Raw genomic sequence first — 24,346 nt, 5'->3', positions numbered from 1 at the left:
GGAACGGCCACTGTCACTTCCACTCACCCGTATTTTACTTGTCCTTCAAGAACCACCACCACTTCCAGAAGCCTGATGCTTGTAGGAGGAAAAATGATAGCGGACATTTATTTGAATGCCTGCTATGTGCCAGGCTGGGTTTCCCCCACACATTTGCCTCTGTAATGCTCACGGGACTCCTCTGAGGTGGGCACGCAGATGCACGTTTGGCAGATGAGGAAACAGGTGAAAGTAATCAAACCACCTGCTCGAGGGTAAGAAGGTAGATTGGCGGGCGGCTGGGGTTTGACCCAGGCCCGTGTCCTTGACCTGAATCACAGGAGGAGTTCGTTTTCTTCCCTGAGCTCCTAGAACACTTCCTTTGTATTTCTCAGCAGTCGTGTACCCCTCTTACTCACCCTGTTGAAATTTGAGGGACTGTGTCATGTTCATATCTGGATTTCTGGCAGCAGGTGGCAAAAAGTTAAGAATATTTCTTCTTAGTATCTGCAAATCTTATGGTGAAAAAGAATATGAAAACAAGTATATGTATGTTCCCATATGACTGAAGCATTGGGCTGTACACCAGAAGCCGACACAACATTGTAAACTGACTATACTTCAGTAAATATATATAAAGTATATTTCTTTTTAACAAATGAATATTATTTAAAGATTCTATTTTCCTATAACTGGACCATCGTATAATGCAACTGTAGAAAAATGGCAAGGTTCTTTTTGTTTGTTTGTTCCTCCAAACATCCAAAGAAGTCAGGGTAGGGTGTAGCGCCATCTTGGGTAAATGAATTCATTTGTTCGTGACTTTTCCATGTGCGCCTGCTGTTTGCCAGGCACAGGGCGCTCTCCTGTTCTCCTGGCATCTGTGCTCTGTTGTGTAGAGGTGGAGTTGTTGGCGCTTTGTAAACAGTTTGACGGCATTCATTTGAGGACTGCCTGTTTCTTAAATCTACACATTCATTTCATTTTGTTTTTTTAAGAAATTTTCTTCAGCTGTTGGTAACAGCAGATGCTGCAGATGTTAATCCCTGTTGTTGTTAACTTTTCTCCAGAGATTTAATGTTCAGTTTTAGTTGTTGTTTCCAAGGTCTGTTCATTGTTAAAACAGAGGTTTCAGAATAACTGGAATTTTAAACATTTTCTTGTTCTTTTGGCATGGGAGATGAGGATTTTTTCTAGAGGGATGGAGAGAGCTATAAAATCCTCTATTGTGGGATAACAGAAAAATATGGAGAATAAGGGTTTTTCTCTTCATTTTCTTCCTGGGGTAGCTCTTTCTTACAGGGCACTTAGTGTGTGAGTTTCTGTCCTGTCTTGAAGGGGAGGAGAGCTGCAGTTCAGACCTGGTATGAGTCTGTGTCCCAGGCTTTGCAGGGCAGGAAGCTGGGCCAGCGTGAGGCTGTGTGCACGTTCCTTTGCTCCTGCCCTGTAGCACCAGTGATGCGATGTCACGTTCTTCCCCACGTGTCTGTGTGCAGAGAGACGAGGATGCAGCATGGAGCGACTGGAGAACAGTGTGACATCTGAAGTATTGACGCAGCAGCGTAGATTGTGTTTATGACTCTGTTGAGAAGGTCACAGCAGTGATTTAAGTGGAAGCAGTTGTCTCATAGGGCCCCTGAGTTATGGCTGGCTTTAGAATTCTTAGAACCCACAGAAGGCTGTTGTCTCTGAAAGTGTACATAATTTAAGCATTCTGGAGCCCGTCATTACAGGAGATATCGGAATAGTAAAAGCCCATCCCAGACTGGCCTCTTACTGCAGTCCTTTGGCTTCGTGGCTTTGTAGGCTTTATAAAGACGTCTGTCAGTGCCTGTGGTCCCCACAGTTGGGGCAGTCGGAAGTGAATGTCATTTCTCACATTTTGCCCCAAGGGACTGGAACCCAAAAGGTGTACATGTTTACAGAGTTTTACAAAGAGGGACAACCAAGCTGGCCTGGGCCTCAGCCGTGCTCTTTTCCCCGAGCCTCTGTGTGCAGCCTCTCGGCAAAGCTGAAAGTTGAGGAAAGAAGTCAGATCCCTGCTGCTGTTCTGGGGAATATTAGGAACGTCGCTGTCTTTCTTAGACCACCTAGCACTTCACATCCAGGGGCCGTGTAAGGGGCTCAGCAAATACTGGTGTGAATGGCTTAGGAATGATCCAAGTCAAAATGATGCACATATTTATTGTTAGAACAGGGTTCTCAGCCCACAGTCATCCAACATTTTCACGTTGTTATCCTCACCCTGCCATCCCACTCACCCCCCTGTGTACATGAGTACACATCTCACCAGACTGCACCCCAAACACACACGCGCATGCACACGTGAGAAAGGACCGATCACAAAGTGATGGCCTTGTCTCAAATCTGGATCTTTCTTCAGTTCTCTTGGGTTGATTTAGCCAGGCCAAATTTAGAATAAACATTTAACTATCCCCCTTTGGTAAATTACTAAATTACTTTGTAACTAGGCTAATCTTAACATGAACAAAAGAAAGTATATTTTAAAAAATTGTTGTTAGTTATAGACTATAGCATCAGTAATTGTTACAACATAAAATACATTTGGGTGAAGGGGATGTATTTTTACCCCTTCCTGGGGTCTAGGAGAGAGCAAGTGATGGGTAGTTTACTCTAATTGGGGTTCTCACTGGGGGTGATCTCGTCCCCCGTCTCCCTAGGAGACGTGTAGCGCTGTCTAGGGATTTTTGGTTGTCACTGCTGGGGTGAGTGGATGCTGCTGTCATGGGGTAGGGATGCTGATAAACACTCTCCAATGCACAGAACGGTCCCCCGTGACAAAGAATTATCCAGCCCTAAGTGTCCATAGTCCTGAGGTTAAGAAACCTTGCTTAAAATGTTAGGTTAATTTGCTGAGCTTTGCAGGGGAGATTAGCTTTTATTTAGTTAATTCAGAAGTGAAGTTAACACTAGCGCTGATAATCCTTTGTGTTCTGCACTTGGCCTTGGTATCCTGACCAAGGTCGGGAGAAGCTCTGACCACTTGTAAAGGCTTAAATCCAGGTGGCTGACAGCAGCTCTTAAACGGTGTTCTAGTGGTAACAGCAAAGGAAAATAAAGAGCTGACATGATGATAAGTGTGTAGGGGTACCTAAGGGAGTGAGGAGTGAAAATGTAGTGTGGAGCCTGCTGTTGAAAGTGTGCTTTGAGACCAGCAGTGGTGGCATTACCTGGGAACCTGATAGAAATGCAGACTCTCAGGCTCCCCTCAGACAGACTGAGTCAAAATCTGCATTTTAGCAAGGTACCCACATTATGTGTGTGCATCTAGAAGTTAGAGGAGCACTGGGTAGACATTTCTTACTTTAGAGGAGAATGCACCTTGGTTCAGATCGTGGCTCTGACCCCTACAAGCCATGTCACCTTGACCATGTTACGAAACTGCACTGCACCATGGTTACTTTAGCTGTAGAAAGGAGATAGTTTCTCATATCTCATGAGGTGGTTGCCACAGACAGACTTTTCTGTGCCGAGGACTCATCACATGGTAAAGGCTCAACAGACTGAGCTGTGATTGACAACAAGAAAAAGAAGGCAAGAGTAGAGAACCCTAGGCAGGCAGTTTATGTCTTAAACTTCACGGTCGCGCGGTCGTCATCACCAAACAGTGCTTGTACTCTTGGCAGGTCTAATTTCTCCAGATAGGAAAATAACAGAAACTGGAGCTTCATAAGCATCTGTAGACTGTGGTCCTTGTCAGCAACCCAGTTGCCAGAGAGTAAGTGGACCAGGGGACCAAACAGCCTAAACTCCTGGCCGTGCTCCGTCCACACAGGAGGCGCGCCTGCACTGTTCTCATCATTACTCCGGAATCTGAAAGTTCACGTAGTAGGAATTCTCAGGACACACAGGCATAGAGGAAGGATGTGGTTTGAGGAAGGAGACTAGGAGAGATGAGCCCATCTTATGGGTGAGGTTTAAGAAGGCGGAAAGAATCTCCAGATTAACCCTAATGCTGTTGACCGGCTGGTCCCTGGGTTCCTTCTGTGTCCACGTGAAAGTGTGCAGAAATTGCTGCTCTAACCACGGCTCTAGCGCTGACCACGTCAGCCTGGACGTCTCACAGGAGGGAATGTAAATACTTCCAACATGAGATAAAGCAGAACTTGAATCATGAGTACAGGGCCCAGCAGAATTTCAACAGTCAAGATGGCGAAAGAAAAAAACAAAAAGGAAAGGAAAGGGCTCAAATGGAAGAGTTTAAGCTGCAGAGTTAAGATTAGATAAGCATACGGACTAAAACTCTTTGTGAAAAGGGATGAATTTAAACTATATCATGTTCAATAATGAGTGATCCTAAGTATACAGGTTGTCAGAAGGGTGATTCGTCTTCTGTTTTGCAAGAGAACATTAAATTTTTTTGTGTGTAAGGGGAGGTAATTAGGTTTATTTATTTTTAGAGGAGGTACTGGAGATTAAACCCAGGACCTCGTGCATGCTAAGCACGCACTCTATCACTGAGCTATACCCTCCTGCCAAGAACATTTTTCAGTCTTTAATTTAAATCAGAACAGATTTGCATTATTTTTCTTTAATTTTTTGATTATGAAAATCTTTACTGTCACAAATTTAGAAAATACCAGAAACACAAAAAAGAACAGCAAGTACACCAAACCCAGCACCTACCTTTCTCTTCCTACAGTTGTTTATCAAGCACCTGCTGGGTGCCAGGGATGGCTTGGTGCTGGGCGAGCCCTCGTTGACAGGGGATTCTAGCCTTCTCAGAGCTTGCAGTGTTCAGTGGCTAAATCTTGATGTGTTTCCCTCCGGTGTTTTTTTCTGTGCCCTTTAGTGAATATGTGATAGCAAATGATAAGAGCCAACATTCGCTGTGTTCCTGCTGTTGGTTGGACCCTGTTTTAGGTGGTTCGTATGACATGGGTTAAGTAACTCGATCCCTATAACACCACTGTGAGGGGGGTGCTGTTATTCCCACTTGACAGATTGGGAAACTGAGGCCCAAAGAGGTTAAGAAACTTGCTAAAGATCACGAAATCAATAAATGAGGAGTCTTGATTAAAACCCAGGCAGCCTAGCCCCAGGCTCGTTAATCACTAAACTGTACTGCCTCTCATAACATTTATAATTGAGACCATACTATATAGACAGTTTTGATTCCTGCTTTTTATATTGACCATTGCACATGAGCATCCTCCCATATTGTGCATAGTCTATTATTTCTTACCTCCAAAAAAGTAGGATTTTAATTTATTCATTTGATAAGCTCATAATGAAATAAGCATAAATAGAAATGAGATGATATGCATTTAAATGCCTAAAAAGGTCGTAAAGCGTTCTTAATAGCTTATTATCCTTTTTTTTTTATCCTGTATTTTTAAGAGGAGTTAAGATAGACAAGTTACTTTAGGAAATTGAACATTTTGTGGCTTGTGCTTAATTCATAGTGGGAAAGCAACCCCAACTTGAGGGAAGAATAATGAACAGTCAGTGGTAAAGACTGTCTGCAAATTAATCATAACATGTTAGTGTGTGGGAGCTATTGAGTGGGAGAGATTGTGTGTTGTCCTATGGTGGCTGTGAGACTCAAGTTGCGTGTGACGGGCTTTTCATGGCCCATGTGAAGAATGCGTTGTGCCAGGTGAGGTCCACTTGTGTGGGAACTTCCGCTGCCCCCAAAGCTAGTTCCGCAGTGAACCAGTGGGGTGTTCCCTGTGCATGTCCAAAAGGCACTGGAGAGTTACAGCAACACTGTGCACCAGCAACGTGGTGTCTGTGGTCAGGAAAGGTGCACAGGCTTGAGCTGTAGAGGTTTTAGCTAATCAATAGAAATTTGAAAATCGACGGTGTCGGAGACATTTGGGTTGTAGGGGTGTCTGCAGAAAGAATAGGCTTCAGACTCAGGTGGACATAGGTTGGAATCCCAGCACAGCTGCTTATTGAGTGTCTCACCCTGGGCAGCCTGCTTTGCTTCTCTGAGCCCTAGTTGCCTCTTCAGGCTAATACTTGCTTTCTGGAGTTGGCATCAGGATGAAATGATTCTGTCCGTATACAACACCTGGCATGGTGCCCAGCACTTGGTAGAGGATCTGATAATGGTCACCATTATTATTGGCTATTAAATAAGTTTTAATCTTCTCCTAAAACACATAGCCTTATAGCACAGTTGTTGAGAATGTACATGAAGCCAGACCGCTCGGGTCCCAGCCCTGGCTCTGTGACTTCTAGCCGTGTGGCTCCAGGCGCGGCGCTGAGACACTGGTGCTGCAGTCTGCTTCTCTTTACAGCTGAATAGCTGCAGTACCTACATCGTAGCATGGTTGAGTGTTAAATTATTATACGTAAAGCCCTCAGAACAGTCTGGTACAGAGTGAGCACTGTATGAACATTTGCTGTTGTTATCAATAATACAGTCATTAACTCAGAAGAAGATAAAAACATTGTACCTTAAAAAGTAGCTGTCCTTGACCATTTCCTCAGTTGCTACTGCTTTTGCTTACTATTTGACGTATAATTTGTTTGATTTATTTGTTTTGTGGCTCAGGCATAGTTTCTCAATGCATATTAAAACTTGAATTTTAAATTTGGTGCTATCATAATGTGGTATCTGAATGAGCAGAATTTTCTGACTTGGCACTATGTATAAATATAAATTTTAATTGAAAAATGACCATTCAGAAATGCCCTTTTTCCTCCCCAGATTATTCAGAGCTGGGAGAGCTTCCCCCACGATCTCCTCTTGAGCCAGTTTGTGAAGATGGACCCTTTGGCCCCGTCCCAGAAGAAAAGAAAAGGACGTCTCGTGAACTTCGAGAGCTGTGGCAAAAGGCCATTCTGCAACAGATATTGCTCCTCAGGATGGAGAAGGAAAATCAGAAGCTGCAAGGTTGGTTTGTCATTTTTGATATTGAACAGGCCTGATGATTTAATTTGTTCTGACTTTGAAGTGAAACACATCAGATGTTAAGCAGAAAAAAAAAAGATCAGGATACTCTAACATCTGTATACACGTACATATTAAATACCTGTTTGCTTTTTCAAAGTAAATACTTTTTACTTTCTGGAGGTGTGATGATAATCTCACCAACTGTATTAAATTAAATCTTCTGAGAGGCATCCTTCAAATGTAAGCTTTCACTCTCTGAAGAAAGTGTTTTATTTTCTTCTCTCGCTCTCCCTACTTTGTTCTCAGCCGTAGTCTGTGCCTGGGTGTTAAGTATGAACTGATCCTACATAAATCATTAAAGTTTATAACCTCATTCTATGTGCATTTTTAGTGAGTTGCAGGTAACCTGAAAAACAGAGGGCTGAACTTCAAGTGAGCTGAGCTCTATCTGTACTGATAGCAAGGTTTTAGTATGGACTCACTTAATCCCGCTGACAACTCTAGAAGGCAGAGAGCGGCCTGAAGAGGAGCCTACAACTCAGAGGAGCCCAGGGTTACACTAGTATCAAAATAAGACAGGAACTTTGAAAGTTTAGATTTTATTCATTTCCTATTTCCATAGTCACTTAACCAAAAATATTATTTTCAAAGTAGCTAAGAAGCTAACTTTTATGTACCCTGGGTGGTATAATGGCCAGAGCATGGGTCTTGGAGTGTCTAGAGCTGCCTGGATATAAAATAAGGAGGATTTTGATCGGGAAGTCTGACTGCGCTCTTTGAAAGGGAGGCTGTACAGGTTGTGCATGCTGACCCTGCCCAGAGCAGTTTGGTATGAGAGTATGTTTCATTGAACTTCCTCCTTAATTGCAAATCTTCATCTTTTATTGTGATGTTTATATAAAGCTGAAAGTTATTAAGACACCAAATCTGGTAAGGTTCATTTTCCAAATAAGTATGTCATCTTTAACCAGAAACAGGGAGTCAAATGCAAAGCAGTGACACCTTTTGATATGAAAGTAGTTGAGCAGTTGGAATAAACTACTGATGGATGGAGTGGGCTCTCCAGTGCCCGGTATCGAAGCTGAGAGACGGGTCACCTGTGAGGCTGCTATGGAAGGGGAGGCTGCAGTGAGGGGGTAGATCTGTGAACCCTCCGTTTTCTCCCGACTCTATTTTTCTACCATGTTCTTGTATGTTCTTGAAGGTAGAATTAAAGCAGGTGTCTAGAAGAGATTTGATAGCGATGGCATCTCTAAGTGTTCCATCAGCTAAACAACAGCTTTGGAGCACAGCTCTTTTAATCGTGTGTATGTTGGTTGAGACTTTTGCTGAAAAGCAAAAAGGCAGTTTTGTTCATCACGTAGGTCATAAACCTTAATGCTTATCCTGGCCAATCTTCTTGCAGATGACAGCCACAGAAAATCAGGATGTGGCTGTAAAATGGGAAGGATGCTGCTTGGCATCTTGGGAGTTTGGGGCAGGATCATGACTAATTTATAAGATGAGGCCAGGTTTCCGCAGAAGCAGAGCTTGTGGCTTATGCTTAGCCATGTAGCCTACCTACTCTCCTAAAAAACTCACAGTCTAGATTCGAGATGTGGTGTGGAATGGATATCGGGACTAACAGCATTACTGCTGTGTCTAAATAGAATTTAGGAGTTTTAGGTGGGAGTGACAAAAATTTGTCAGTTTTAATCCTTAGAAGAGTCAGTTTACATTTTTCCTTTATTGATTTGTCTCCCCCAGTTTGGTAATTTAGATACAGTTCTTCTTAATGCAGCTATGAACTGAATAAGGTTGGTAGGAAGTAATAGCTATCCTCATATATTTGAGGAGATGCCATGTGAAAAGGTCAGATTGATTCGATTCTGTTCAGCCCCAGGCAGCAGAAGCATGACTAAGGGTCAAAGCTGCCTAAAGGAGGTTTGGCTCTAAATAAGAAGGAACCATCTTCGGAGAGCCTCTCCTAATTTAGACCAAGTTTTGTTGTGATCCAGCCATGCTGGGAGCTGGGAATTTTAACACATAGTTCCTGCCCTCGAGCCATTTATGGTTGGTAGGGTAGCTGTGGCGATGGGTTGAACCAGACAGGTGTGGGCGTATGTTAGCAGTGCAGCCAACAAGAGTTCACTGGGGCAGTAGGAATCAGGGATACCTCCTAGCTGTTTAGCTTTTTCCAACGTAGGGAAATGGGGTGGGGCAGTGTCAGTGTCTTTGATGAGGACCTGTTACGCTGGCTGTAGCTCCTCAGCATCACGGCGGGTGATGTCCAGGCAGTCGGGTTACGAAATAGGAGACCTGTGGCTGTAGCATTCACTAACGTGTTCTGAAATCGTCTGTTCCAGCCTCTGAAAATGATTTGCTGAACAAGCGCCTGAAGCTTGATTATGAAGAAATCACTCCTTGTCTTAAAGAAGTAACTACAGTATGGGAAAAGATGCTTGCCACTCCAGGAAGATCGAAAATCAAGTTTGACATGGAAAAAATGCACTCGGCTGTTGGGCAAGGTAAGCTTACCTGGGGACCAGTCCAGCTGGCAGCCTCGCCCTCACTGATGACCGGGGAGGCGTGTAGAATAAAAACATTTAAAGTCCAATTTCAGTGGCCATCTCTCTTCTGTTTGTCATGTCTTTACCGAATCTGTTTCCAGATGTCTTAGTTAATTAACTTGAGTTTTATCACCTTTCGTGATTCCTCTTAATTAAATTAATTAAAATGCCCAGAAGACCAAGAAATAGGAAGAAGACAAAGGAAAGCCTAAGGGCTCAGATGCTGCAAACTGGGTAATGATGTGATGATACCCTGAGTTAAATAGTACACTGACCATGGATTGTGTGGCTTCCCTCTGGGGACTCTCAGGGGACAACGGAGTGCCTGGTGCAGACTTTAGGCAGGTAGTCTCAGGTTTGGATTCCAGCTCTACCAGCTGCTTTGCGGTGTGATCTTAGGCAAATGGCTTAACCTCTCTGAGCCTCACTCGCCACATGTGTGAGATGTGGGTGATGACAGTGGTGGTTGTGAGAAGCACACCACATGCGTCCGCTGTGCTAGAAGGCCTTGGAGAGTGGACGGTACGTGCTCTTTGTTTTAGTGTGACCTGCTGACTGTGTGTGGGTCCGGACAGTTACTGATCCAGAGTAAGTGCGGGACTTGGGACTGTGCATCTGGGAACTTCCCCAGCAGTTTGGCAGAGTGGTCCTAATAAAAGAAATGTGGACTTCCGTATTTTGTCAGTCTTTTTTCCTCCCATTTCGTTTTTCTAATTCATTTTTACTGTATTTTTTCAAAGTATCGACCTGTAGTGGATTGGAACATTTAAAAAGAACAGAAAAACTTGTCCTTCAATACAGATAGTTTGACAGCATTTTAGAGCTTAATGATTGTTCTTCAGTGATTGTTAGTGTTCAAGCAAAACAGAACCATTTCTTTGGAAGCTTTCTGAGTCTGATTGAGTTCTGGTCAGTCTAGGCAGGAATAACCAGGTGATTAGAATAAAGGTTGCAAACGGGTAAAAATTTTAGGTTCTCTTCTGACTTTATCAGCAGTCCAGTGGACGAAGTTACACAAGCATTATTTATCTCCAAGAGTAAATACAGCAAAGCAGTTTTCCTAGCATGGTCTATTAGGTATTACTTAACTTTTATCTGAGTTTGGAGAGCATCAGTGTTAGTAATAATACGTGTAGCTACAACTAGTTATGACTTTCCCCTTGCTATGGGTAATAAAACTTGGACCTAGAGATGTTGAGTAATGGGCCCAGGGCCACGGAGCTGGTTGCATCCCAGTCTGCTAGAGTTCTGGCCACCATCGAGCCCTGCCCACAGTTGAGTAGTGCCTCGGTAGTACTGTTCTCAGAGACTAGAAACGTGGTGAGTGGTGAGGCCTCAGGTTCTGAATCGGCCAACACCTCCCAGTGTGGCCTCACTTTTCTGGGCTCTGGCCTAGTGGCTGGTAGAATGAGAGGCATGGACCTCTCAGAGGATCTCACGGCTCTCTTCCAGTTCTCACATTCTTTGTGCCATAGCAGTTGCTGGAGGCTTACCATTGCACCATGTGGCCCCAGATTGCTGTTTTGAAAAAGGAGAAAGCAGAGAATAGAATGAGTCTTTAGTCTTTTCACTGCTGACTAGATGATGGTCTTCAGGTGGCTCTGCTTCTGCACAGGGTAAATTGCATGGTTCTGTGACAGCTGTCCCAAATGTTTGAGCTTCTTAGAAGCCTGGCACCTGGATATATATTGGTCTTCATCAGGCATTTTATAAGAGGGACTAACTAGAAGTACTCTGAGTATCTGGAATCTGGGTAGTGAAGCTGGGGATGGATGATTGGACAGTTTATACACAGAGGTGAGCTGAGGGTACCCTGGAATTTCCTTGAGTATCCCCTGACATCACCACATCACTTTCTGTGGCAGAAACTTTGTATCTGTAACTGTAAAAGGAGATTTGTCAATCATTCAGCTGGTTTCAACATGTAAGACTGAACGACTCCAAACAAATGACCACAGTCCATCTCATAGCTCAGAATTAAAACGAGATCAAATCAGAATCTCACCTTTGACCTTTCAGTTAGAGGCCAAGTCACTTCTGAGCCCTTAAAAGAGAAGACAGACCCTGTGTGGATAAGAAGGCTCTCCTCTTAATGATCTAAAGATCGCTAAGTGATGGAAAGAAAGAGATGTGTAAACTTCCTGAGTTAAAGCTGGATCAGAGTGGCAGGATTTTAGGGCGTCAACCTGGGAGAAGGAAGAATAATTCTAGGGAATTTTAAATAACTCAAAGTTTACTTTGGGTTTAAATGATTTCTCTAAAGATAGCAAGGTAGAACTTTATAATCTGGAGCATACTTTTCGAGGAATGGGATTGCAAAGAGGCCACCTGAGCAGTTGGCAGTATGGGCCAGGTGCAAACAGTGCTCACCTTTGACCCAGCACTGACATGTATAGAAACCTATTCTAGAAATCAATCAGTCAAAAATGTACTGCAGTGGGAAGAATGTTTATTGTGGCATTGTTTAGTAGCCAAAAAACAAAGCAGAACCCCTAGACCTCCAATCGTGTGACCACACCCATACTCCTTGAAAATGACACAGTAGATTTGTGTTGACTGACATCAGAGATGTCTGAGGTAAGTTGTTAAATGGAAAAGAAGAGGACCGCATGGTCTCCTGTACAGCTCTGTGTGTGTGTGTGTGTGTGTGTGTTTGTGTGTGTGTGTGTGTAGAGACATCCGTGACATGTGTGCAGATGCCCGAGTTGTGGGCAGGATGGCCGTGCATCTGGGTACCTGCTTTACAACCTGTCCCAGTACAATAATTAGTAGCCTTCTTCCCCTTCTCTTTCAGAAGCTTCCTGCTTTGGGAGGTGAATTATATGTTCCCTCTAGTTAGGTGGTTTTTCACTTCCCTTTGTGTTTTCAGAAGGTTGGTTTGTCCCCCCCCCCCCATTTAAATAATGAGCATGTATTACCTTTTAAAGTCAGTAAAAATTAAAAGGTTTTTACATTTTGGGGTGGGTGGCCTCCTGTCCGCCCAGAACCCTGCCTGCAGGCCCCAGTCCACTGCCAGATTTCTCTCTAGTTATGAACCGAGGCAAAACTGAGCATGGGGAGTGGTATTCCAGGTCATTCTTAGCAAAAATATTGACTCTGATTTGCGTGACCCTTTGTTTTTAAATCAGAAAATCTAAGCTTTCTCTTAAATACCAGAATATGCGGTGCTGTCCAGTGACACAGCCATTTATTCCTTTCCTCCCAACAGTAAAGGTTTGATAAGATACTGGGAATGATTTAGTAATAAGGGGAAATTGGTCGTCTCATAACTTGGGAAAGTTTCTCAGTTTGAAAAAATTATTTTGTGAAAAGCCCCACTATTAATCACTTAACATGCTGTTTTTCAGCCCACATTTACCTCTAATATGGTGTGAAGTATGAGGTTTGTACACACACACACACCCACACACACCCATGAGCAGGAATAGTAGGGAGAGAAGAACTAAAATAACATAAAAAGGCATCTGTCAGGGTGTATTAGTTTCCTGTTGCTGCTGTAACAAATGATCACAAAATTAGTGGCTAAAACAACAGAAGTTTTCCTTTCTCAGTCCGGAGGCCAGAAGTCTGAAGTCTGGGTGTGGGCAGCGCTGCGCTTGGCCACTTCCACCTCCTGGTGGCTGTTGCCTCCCTCGACTGGGGCTGCACCGCGTCAGTCTCTGCCTCTTCCTGTCTTCTTTTCTGCTGACTCTTGTAAAGACACTGTCACTGATATAGCTCGCCAACCCCCCACCCCCACCCGATAATCTCATTTCATGATCTTCCCCTGACTTAATGATATCTGCAAAGACCCTTTTTCCAAATAAGGTAACATTTACAGCTTCTGGTGACTAGGACTTGGACATACCTTTTTGGAGGTCACCATTCAACCCACTACACAGAGTCATCTAATTAACTCTGAGATCAACAGAGAAAGTGGGATGTGGCCACAATTAAGTGTGGCCCTGTATTTCTCCCACATGGTAAAACCGAATTCCTTACTGTACTGTGTTTCCAGGCAAGGGCTGAGTGGTGCTTTCTGAGTAGTTCCATGTGGATCTGTAATAAATGAAGTGGACTCTCTGGTTCAAATCCACAAATGATTATTTTATTATTAATTGCCAGGTAAGAACGTAAAATACTTTCCGCAGTTCTTGTCTGAGTAGTGCTTGTCCGACAGGGAGAACTTGGAGAGAAGCTGGCAGTCACTTTCCCTGGCTGCCACTCAGCAGCCGGGAGGCCTGTTCCTCCCCTTTACCATGTGGACCAGTGCTGTACCTCCCTCAGCAGGTCGTGGGGTGATGTAAAGTGTGGAGGGTGGTGACAGCGCCTGGTCGCCTCGCAGTGACTGTCGCTGCTGCTCTTTCTCTGGATGGAAAGAAAGGTTAATCCCTGATTCAGAGGCTCCTTTTCTCCAAAGAGAATGCCTCTGAGGGATAAGAAGGGTTTGGTGGCTTATTCTGCAGTTTTCTTTGCTCCCCTTTCCCACATTTGGGCCTCATCACAGCAGAATCAGGAACTCGAGAATTTTGATTGAAAACCATCACTTTCTAATGAGGTTTGCCTTAAGTAACATCATTGATTTTAAGAGAACTTTCCTTAGTTTTAGACATTTTTAAAGTACTTTAAGTATTCAGATTAATCAGATCTAAAACATTAGGTAGGGGCTCTTAGATCATTTTTCTTGTTTTTAGGGCCACGTTGAGTGCCCACCAAGACGCGTTCAAGCAGACCATCCCTGTCTAACCTCTGGCCCCTTCCTCCAGCCCATCCTCCAGAAGGATGTCTAATCAGTATTCCAGAGTCTCAGCTTTGGTGCAGCTCCTCCTTCCCCAGCTCAAGAGCATTCAGTGGTTCCCTCCAGTAACCAAGTAGACTGCTGGTTTCTTGCCCTCAGTTTTGCTTCCAGCGAAGCCCTTCCAGCCCGACTGCCACCTGCTCTCTCTACTCACGCGCCATGTGCTGCGGTCCAGTTCCCTCCTCTGACTTGTCTCCTCTCTTTTCCCCCATTGAGCTCCTTCTTCCCAACTCACCTCACTTTGCTTCTGTCCCTCCTCTGAGGCCACGTTTGGCGCCGTATTTTGCACGCTTGTTCTTCTTTCCCTGGGACGTTATTAATTGGTACCAGATAAGGGCTCATGTCATTGGTCAGTTTATCCCTTGCAGAGTCTAACAGTCTGAGCGTAGTACATGCGTACTTGAAAGGTGGAAGGAAAGTGGGAGGGGGTCGGAAAGTGAGGGGAGAATGGGGGTGAGGGAAGGAAGGAAGGAAGGAAGGGAGCAAGTTTGCTTCCTTTCCCTTCCTGTGCTGTTAATTCATAATGGAATGAGAATTTGGGTCAATGGCATGAAACACAGCTCGCTTTTATCATTAAGGTGTATTCTGTACTTGAAGTCTCTCTCTCTTTCCCACCCCCACCTGTGAAGGTGTGCCACGGCATCACCGGGGTGAAATCTGGAAATTCCTCGCGGAGCAACACCACCTGAAGCACCAGTTTCCCAGCAAACAGCAGCCGAAGGACACACCATACAAAGAGCTCTTAAAACAGCTCACCTCCCAGCAGCACGCGATTCTGATCGACCTCGGTGAGTCTGCAGTCTATTTAACATGAAAATGGAAGTTTTCACTCACTTGAGAAATCTGGAGAGACTGTCCAAGTTATTTAGTGATCTGTCTTTAGGTTTAGCGATCAAAATTTACTACTGAGACTTTTAATCAACAAAGCCCTAGAGTGATCACAAATGTCTGCTTCAGATGTATAAAAATCCCTCTCTGAACTGGGCAGCTTGTTAACTCTGGTCAGCCCTGGGGCGGGGGGCGGTGAGGGTCGCAGAGGCCCCAGTTGTGACCGTCGTTCAGTTCAGTAATACAGATATTGATAGGTTTGTAGTCAATAGAAGAAACATCCTGGAAACCGCAAGTGTCAGGGCTGCAGCTGCGTTTAATTATAGGAGGCACCCCTTAGTCTTTATGGCTTACAAACAGGATTTACTAGAAAAATTGTAGAAGGCAGTTTGTGTGTATACCTTGGGTGATTTTATTTTGCAAATAGGCAGGAATCTTGTCTCTTAAACAGTTTTAAAAACGCTAAGGTGGAAACTGTATTGAGTACACTTGCGGTTAGCACGGTGAAGAGCTTGTGGAATCAGGATGTGATCACAATGCACAAGACCTGTCAGTGACCCCAAGTGGGGACTTCCTTTCCTCCTGCTGCCTCTCACCGGGGCCTCTGTCCCCTGGGGAGGTCCACCGGCTTCGTATGTCAGGAGCTCAGCCCTGGTACTTCTAGAGCACGTGGTCCTGCTTCCAGAACACCCACCCCAGCCAGTGCTTTGGGCCCCACGGAGGCCTGGCTCTTTGAGTTCCCACCGCACAGCATCCTGGAGGGAGAGAGGACTTTACAGTCACTCGAGGTGTGAGGGTGAGCTGGAGCGGGCAGCTCCTAGGCCTCTCTCCCCAGGCCTGAGCTTAAATGTCCCCCTGAGAAACTGGCCCTGACATGGCCCCTTCTCCCACCTGCAGCTGCATTCGGTGACTCTGCTCAGCCTTTCTGTCCCACCCTGTACGCTCCCCTCGTGATACCACGTTTATCATTATGACAATTATTGCTATTTAAAGCTAATACTTAACTTTTCCTTGGGCCAAATGTGCGAGGTTACTTAAACTTTATTTAATTCCTCACAACACGATCAGGGAAGTATTGTTCTATCCTTAGTTAGAGTTGAGAATAGTGAAATGCAGAGAGGTTAAGAAATACCTGAAGTGACACGGCTGTTGTTCTGCCGTGCAGTGTGACTCCAGGCCTCTGCTCCCCCCAGCGCCCCCCATCACTGTCCTCAGTTATGTGGCAGAGCCTTTTTATGGCCTTTCTCCCCAATAGGGTGTAGCCCTCCCTCTGTGGGCTGGTCCAAGGCTGTTTGTAGCTGTACCCCAGCTCCTGGGACAGAAGCCGTCGTGTAGTAGGTGCTCAGTAAGTCTCTTGGTGTTGAATATGAGGCAGGCACTAGCATCCCAACCTCACGCAAACCTCGCAACAGCCCTGGGAAATTGGACCTGTATCCTTTTTAAGAAATGAGGATGCTCTCTGAGGCATGAGAGGTCAACTGTGGACCACGGCCACACGGCTAACTGCCAGGACCTGAGCCCACTCTGGCTCTGGGCTGCAGTAGACCCTTCCATTCCTCAGGCCCTCTGCACCAGGAGCCCCAGTGTCCTTAGGAGATGACCGGCTGGGTGACGGGTGATGCAGACAGGCCATGATTGCACCTTGGGGACGGTGAAAATGTGAGGCCTGGGGCTGGGGCCCATTTGGCCTGTTGACCCCGAGGAAAGCAGTTTTATGGATTGGCAGTAGCTGTGTTTGCTAATGTGATGAGTAACAGGAAAAATGACATCATGTTCCTACCATGTGAAATGAAGAGAAAAATAAATTGAGAGTAGGAGGCTGAACGGGCGGAGGGGGGTACGGACAGTTTCTCTGCACGCCCCCCTCCCAGGGAGGGGAGGGGATATGTTCCCCCTCCTGATTCAGATGTTCTCCTCTCTTCGTTTTTCTTTCAGTAAGTACTCTTGTCATTGGGCGGGATGTGTCCTCTGCCCCTGGAGCTCAGACACAGTCACTTTTCTGCAGAGGGAAGAAAAGGCCAGATGAGGCAAGGGCCTCAGCGAGGCTCCTCGGGGAGCTGTGTCTGTGCAGCCGCACCTCAGGTGCCTCCCTGCCCAGAGGCCCGCGGCAGCCTCTCCTCTAGTTGGCATGGGGTGTGTGCGAGCTGAGATTTGGCCTTCCCTCCTCCTGGGCTGGGCTGGGCTGCACTCACATCCTGTTCACCCCCGCCTGTCTCCCACATTCACGCTCTGCACCCCCGAAGGCTGGGTGCACCCTCCCCTCCCCGGCAACGCCAGCCTCGTCTCTCCACCTGGCTTCTCTCCAGTCATGGTCCCAGTGTGGATGCCCGCTCTGTGCCCTCCCAGGGCCCCAGAGAGGCTGTTGCCTAGGTAACCGCCCTGCCTGTGTCCAGGCATCCTCCAGGCCCAGCCTTCTCTCCCCACTTGAACTGGGAGAACCTGAGTGTTGGCCCAGCCCAGCAGTAGGCCCTGTGCCCTGCCTGCCAGGATCTGGCTCCGCTTGGCCAGGTTCAGGGAGGGCTCACTTAGAAGTTCCTCCAGACTTTGCCCATTACTTCCCCCTCACCTCTCACCAAGGTGGTATTGCCAAGTCAGTTGTTTTGTCTACGCTTTTTATTTAGCCTACACTGTGGCTCACTCAAGGCCCAATAGAGGTGTGCAGGGCAGAGCAAAAACCAATCATGTTTCAGTGTTTCCTAAAAAGTGACATCATATCCTGGCCAGCAGAACAGAATGCTTGTTGGTTGGATGTATTTTGGGTTTTCATGCATGTTTATATTCCTGCCTTTTGCTTTACTTTCTAAAATTAGCTGTTAATCTAATCAGTTTTGCAAGATTTTTTTTTCCCTCCAAAGAGCAAGAATACACTAGACTTTGTAGTTGGACAGTGAACCATATTCTCTAGCTTTGTTGGATTTCAACTTTGCACAGCCCTGTATGATCTTGGACACATATTATTTCCACTTTGGAGGTGATGAATGAGGCACAGAGAGCTTATGTGCTTTGCCCAAGTTACAGGCTCCTGCTCAGTGGCAGGAAGTTCTAGAACCTGGGTCTTCTTAGTCTTTGTATCATTGTTCCTTCTAGGACACCGTATGTCTTGTCTTTCTTGGCCCTGCGGGCTGCAGACCCACACTGCTTTCCCTCCTCTGGTGAGGTGGAGAAATGCTGTCAGAGTTGGCCACGCCCAGCCAGGGGAAAACAGCAGAGGAGATGACACTTAGCAGATCACACTTAGGCCCTAGTTCGGGAACCTCCCCCTGCCCACCTTGTGCCGCCCTCAGGTACTTGTGATCTTTCTTCCTTCTCTTTTCTTGCTCACCCTCCTGGCGGGGCGCCTGGTGCTGCCCAGCATCCTGCCTTGTGGCTATGCCTCCATCTAGTCATGGCCACATGAAAGGCCGTGGGGGACACTGAGCAGCAAGCTGGAGACCCTGTTCAGGCTCCACGTCACCCTCCACCGTGTCAGCTGCTCCTCTCCCGGGCATCCCGCAGACAGTGCTTCCCCGGGGAGGCTGCCCAGCGTCCCCCATGATAGGAGAGGTTAGCTACAATAACCCTTGAATGGGTCCAGAAATGTAGGGACACCATTAAATCAGAGAGCAGACTTAGAAACTGCTCCTAATCAGTCCCACATCAATTACGTATCGTTTTAATGTGCTCTCTAGGTAAAGTGGTGGCTTAGTTTACAAACCCTGCAGAGGTCTGATGGGTCTTTTGGTGACCAGAAGTAGCCATTTTTGGTGGCCTTCTAGAGACTTGCTGTCACTGGCACCGAAGTGGGATTGGGCACGCCAAGGCTGCAGTGAGACAGAGCACGTATCCAAAAACACATCTGGATCAAGAATCCAGCGTGGCAGCTGTTGTATTGGTTTTTGCTTCCACTTAACGTATTTTAACCAAAGGTGTAAAACCTGCCTGGTGTCTGGAAGAACAGGAGCTATAGTCCAAGTATAAAAGGGAATTTTTCCTTGCTGTTTTAGAATCCTTAAAAGATGAGAAGAGCCGGCAAATTGAAGGATCAGCTGAGAGTATTTAAGGTGACCGACCATGGAAGGGCGGAGGAGAGCGCCTCCCTCCTCCATCCCTGCCTGCTCGTTTGCCATGAGGGGCGGGGTGCCATGTGCTTTGAGTAGTAGATGGGGCTGTTCATTATGAGCAGATGAGTGCTGGTGGCAAGCACCGCTTTCTGTTTCATCTTTGGCTTGAAGTCCTGGGTGAAAAACTAAGAAGCATTAATGGCAAAAGAGAGAAAAGTACCTAGCACTTGCCATGCAGCAGTCTTGTTACGGGACACACCTGTCTGTCCAGTTGGGACCTTGCCTTATGGGAGTCAGTTAAAAATCATGGCTTAAGAGTCTAATTAAAGTTTTTGTGCCAGAAGCTACACACCTGATTCCAAAGGGTCTGCCATTGCCTCCGATATCAAGAACCCACCATGAGATCAAATTTACTTGATCATTCTAAAAATCTTCTCTAACCTTGAAGTTATGTAACTAAACACGGGTGGTGCAAGAGTAGAGTGGGGTGACCTCCCTTGCTTTCTGAGAGGCCTAACCTCTCCCTACGTCCTTCCAGCCAGTCAGGGGTGTGCTGGCAAGTATTTACCAACCAGCTCAACCCCTCAAAAGAAGCTGATGCCAATTTTTGCAGATTTCCATGGTGTAAATACTCTCACTTTGGCTGAACTGAAGCTACCAATATGATGTGGAGTTGAGCAGAGATGTGAACAGGCCAGTAGGAGCCAGTTTCAGCAGCCGTTTGACTCAGCCAAGTGTTTCTGAAAAGTAACCTGTGTGCAGCGGAGCTCTGCCTTCCTCCTCCCCGGCCCCCCAGCCCCACATCACTCAGTGGTGACCCATGGATCCTTCCTGAGCCCCTGGTGCTTCCGGGCACTCTAGCAAGCACATATTCTAGTGCGGGAGACAGACACTGAACAATTGATCACCAAACTATTTAATTAAAATTGTGAAGAGTAATACAAAGAGGATTTTTCCTTTAGTCCGAAATTCTGCTCAGAGCTAAATGCAGCCATAGAAGATCGAGAGGTCTGCGCGCTCAGCCAGGGAGGAGCCTTGGAGTTCCTGTGGTTGTAGGATTACTCTTCCTTCTGCAAATGAGGAAACCAAGATCCAAGGAGTTTTAGGATTACAATCCTTGCTCATTTGTCAGCACCATTCCCTAGAGAGGCAGAAATCTCCAGGGTCTTTGTGAAAGAAGCAGAGGAAAGAGGCTTGTTAGTCAGCTGTAGAGCGCCACCGCAGACCGAACACTTTGCGGGTGGCCCGTGTGTGAGCAGTGAGGTGCACGGAGCTAATCGCCGCCTTACGTGTGCACCGCCTGAGACTCGCCTGCTGCGGGTGAACTACGTGTGTACAGTCTTCAGAGGACATGGTTTTTTCCTTTTCCGGTGCTGGCCCAGTGCCTTCTAAATTAGGGCTGCAGTACTTAACACTGGATTGTATGAATGCGATCGTCCATGAATATTTTAAATCTGGTCCATCTCCTGCCCATGAGGCCTGCCTCCTCCCTTCGCCTGGTGTGTACCCAGGAGTGCGGGTGGACTGTGGTGTTCACCTAGGACGACGTTTCCCAGACTCTGGACCTCAGGACTCCTTCCACCCTTAAAAGTACTGAGACGCCCAAAGAGCTTTGTTGATGTGGATAATTTCTATCAATATTTACCATGTTAGAAATGAAAACTGTGAGAAAGTTTTAATTTCTACTATTAAATAGTCTATTAATATAAATACTTGCATATTTCTTTTAAAGTAACTATAATAAACTCATGCATATCAACACATCACTATGAAAAATTTATTTTCCCAAATTAAAAAAAAGTGAGAAGAGTGGCATTGTTTTACATGTTTACAAATCTCTTTGTCTGGCGTAATAGGATCGGCTGAATGTTCATATCTGCTTCTGCATTCAATCTGTTGTGATTATGTTGTTTGAAAAATATGAGGTAAAGCTGACCTCACATAGATACAGTTAGAAAAGGGCGGGAGGACTTCATGGACCCCTGAACGGGTCTCAGAGACCCCCCACAGGTCCTTAGGCTGACCAGCATTGAAAACCAGTGACAGGGAGAATGTAACACAGGAAGACAGTGTCTCCCCCAGTTAGAACTGAGTGTAAGACGGCCTGCATTTCAACGTCAGATGGGCGGTCATTGCTCTTCTCCCCTTGGGAGCTGATGGCGTGACTGTTCCCCAGCCTGGGAGGGGCGCCGGGGCCTGTCTTACTGTCTCTGCATTTGAAGATCTCATAGAAAACACAGGAACATCTGTTTTCGCTTGGCCAGGCTGGTGCAGGCAGCTTTTTTGCATAAAGAAAATCAGTGCTGGTTCCGAGACTCTGCGACAGGGAAGACTTGGCTGGTGTCGATAATAAGGAAAGACGGGGAAGCCTGGGGCCCCACAGACGTTCCGGTGCGTCTGGGCGGTGACAGTGTTCGATGCCGTTGTTACTTGGGATTCATACCCACTTTCAGTTCCACGTGTTCGTCAAAGCCAGATTTCGTGGGAGTCGGGTGCGGGGCCGAGCTTTCTGCTGCCTCTCAGCGCCTGTTAGAAGTGAGATTTCCAGGCTCAGGTGGAACGTGCTAGTCAGTAGAGCAGTGGTTCTTCAGGACTGTTCCTCTGCCTTGGTACGTGTGCCCTTTATTTCCTGTCTTGGCTGGGAGCTGTGTTGAGTGTGTGTTTTGCATGGCGCACCCGAGGACCTGACCCGACGCCACTCACCGCACCGTTTGTGCCAGGCCCTGTGCGTGTGCTCCCGGCTCCAGAAAGTGCGCGTTCTGCCCTTCGTGAAGAAGAGGAAACCGAGGTTCACAGAGGCCAGATGGTCCCTCCTGGGGTGCGTGTGCCCTGTGCACTTGACCACGCTGCCTCGGGGACAGATCCTCATAGGAAGATTTTCTCCCTTCATCAGAACTCATGTGTCAGATGCTTTAAGTAAGATGTTAAGCTAAGTTCTAAAAAACCTGTTTCTTTTTTTTTCCCCTCAGCTATTAAAAGTGGGGGAGTGTAATGCCTGCCGTTGAGGTTGTGGGTGAAGTGGGTCAGGGCCTGGGGAACTTAGCTCAGTCCCGGCCCCTGTGTGCGCTCGCCCTGTACCCACGTAGCTTCTCCTTCCTTCTCATGAAGTATCTGACGGCTCGGAAACTAGTGCTGAAGTGCAGCCTGACCGTCCCTGCCTCGTGCCCCTTAGCTTTCTGTGTACTGCATTAATCCCTTCTGTCCAGTTAGGTGCCCCGCTGTCCCTTTCCTGAGAGTGAGTCCTCCAGGCACAAAGCTGAACAGCACTTGCTGAACCTGATTCAAGCTGTACGTTTCAAAATGGAAAAGATGCTTTTCCTTAAAAATAGTCTATTATTTATGCTCTCACCTAATTTGTAAGTTTTAATAGAAGTTAATACAGATCTATAATCTTTTGTCTGCCTTTTCTCAACTCCAAAAGCTATGAATATGAAAACCAAAGTTTTCTGTAACTTAATTTTGGCAAAATGTACCAAGTCCTGAACTATATTTTGGAGGCAAAATTTGACTGGAAGTGCCATGAGGCTGTTTACAGACTTTGCTGTTCTCGTCAGGGTGGCTTTTCTTGTGTTTTGCTGCAAAATTCTAAGTGTGTTTGATTATAGATTGCTGCCCTGATCCTTCTAGGAGTTACATAATATGCAACAAATACACTGTTACCTTTCTAAAATTCACAAATTCTGAATTGTGAAATGCATTTCCCTCAAGGGTTTCGGTCACAAGATTGCAGAACTACTGTAATCTGGTCACATTTATGAAATTTCCCAAACTTTATAGGTCCAGGCATACGTTTGCTGACTCTTTGCCCTCTGTCCCACATCTTCTCTTTCTGGTCAATTCCTATTTTGGATTAACCACCTAGTTTTCCTTACCAGAAACTCCAGAGTCAGTCTGCTCTCCCCTCTCTCCTTGTCCTCAGCCTGTCTTGGGAGCAAATCCGGAACCCAGCCCTCGCCCCTTCACCACCAGGGCCCTCCCAGTTGAGGACCTGGTCTCTGGTGCCAGCTTCCTGACTCACGTCCTCACGTGCCCTGGACTCTGCCCACCCCGGGTTGTCTCGCAGGCTGCCTCCTGAGTTTTCCTTAGAGAGAAACCTCACGTCTCTGGCTCCATGGCCTTGGCTCCCAGGGCTCAGCCCGGCATTAGTGCCCTCGGCTTACAGGCTCCACTTCTTTCTTGTCCTTTCTCCTGATGGCCAGCCCCAGGCCTGTGGGCCATGGTGCTTGCTGCCCAGTATCCTTTTCCCTCCCTGCCTTGTTCGCGCCTCCTCTTCTCTGCTTGCTTTAGGTGGAAGTTCACTTCCTCCCAGCAGCCTTCCCAGACCCTGGCCAGCCCCACCATCACCATGCCCTCCAGCCCTCTGCTCTGGAGTGCTTGTCACCCCATGGGATGGAACAGAACCACAGGAACACCAGTGGTCTGAAATGGTCTCTCCCACCCACAGAGCCCCCTGAGAGCAGGGCCACGTCCCTCTTGTTCTCTGCACCCTTGCATTTAATCCTCACAGGGGCCCCAGGAAGTACAGTCATAGTCCCATTTCCAGGTGAGAAGGAGAGGCTCAGAGGAGTTAACTAAGTGCCCAAGGTCACACAGCAAGGACGTTGATGGGGAAATACAGGAAAGAGTACCTGGTATGAGGTGTTGCATGGGAGGTGAGTGAGCAGTGAAGGAGGAGGAGCCGGGTCTCACCTGGGGGAGGCTTTGCTGCGAAGGTAGAAGACTTAGACTCTGTAAAAAGAGAGGGCAGGACCTTGGCTCTTTGACAAGCTTGTGCTCTGAGCTAGGGGCACTGTGAGTGAGTGAGAGCTGTCTTCCCCAATTCCCATACCTCTTTCTTTGACATCAGTGTGAGAGCTTAGTCCCAGGCATTTAGGACCCAGGTCAGATCCTGGGTTTGCCACTTGGTAGCTGGGTGACTTTACCAAAGGGCTAACCCCTTCTCCTCCCATTTTTCTCGTGAATAAAATGAGGGTAACGTTACTGTCTGTGTAGTGACACCTTAAAAATGCTCCTGGAGTATTACTAGTGTGACATGTGGCCTTGTGAGATAAATCCATTCTCACGCAGGTGCTTGGTTGGCGTTTTGAAGTTCCCTCGTCAGGGACCCACTGTCCAGAGGTGGATGCTTATGTACTTCAAGTGCAATTGAAATGTACACTCTAGGGTTTGCTCTTAGCATAAGAGATGCTTCTTAGAACTTTTTATTGGTAAAACAGGGTAAAGTTTGAGACCTGTCGTTGGTCAGAGAGGGTCCAGGCCCTGCTGCCAGCGACTCAGGAGTAGAGCTTGAGGCCAGCGCCGTCAGGGC

General features: G+C 46.6%; 1 protein-coding gene across 13 annotated transcripts in view; it reads left to right on the top strand.

Annotated features, from left to right (window-relative positions):
• Positions 1-24,346, top strand: part of TBC1D1 (TBC1 domain family member 1) — a 192,850-nt gene that overhangs the window by 147,087 nt on the left and 21,417 nt on the right. For 12 of the 13 annotated variants that reach the window (XM_074349337.1, XM_074349338.1, XM_074349334.1 and 9 more), the window contains 3 exons: positions 6,659-6,844; positions 9,190-9,351; positions 14,800-14,958. In XM_074349337.1, the coding sequence (XP_074205438.1) occupies positions 6,659-6,844; positions 9,190-9,351; positions 14,800-14,958 (507 nt within the window). Of the gene's footprint in view, positions 1-6,658; positions 6,845-9,189; positions 9,352-14,799; positions 14,959-21,628; positions 21,648-24,346 lie in introns of those variants that run through there. The other variant, XM_074349371.1, reaches the window with a different exon arrangement.

This window comes from Camelus bactrianus, chromosome 2 (assembly GCF_048773025.1).
Source record: "Camelus bactrianus isolate YW-2024 breed Bactrian camel chromosome 2, ASM4877302v1, whole genome shotgun sequence".
NCBI lineage: Eukaryota > Metazoa > Chordata > Mammalia > Artiodactyla > Camelidae > Camelus > Camelus bactrianus.
The sequence above is the reverse complement of the archived record's forward strand: the minus strand, read 5'-3'. Positions and strand labels throughout refer to the sequence as shown.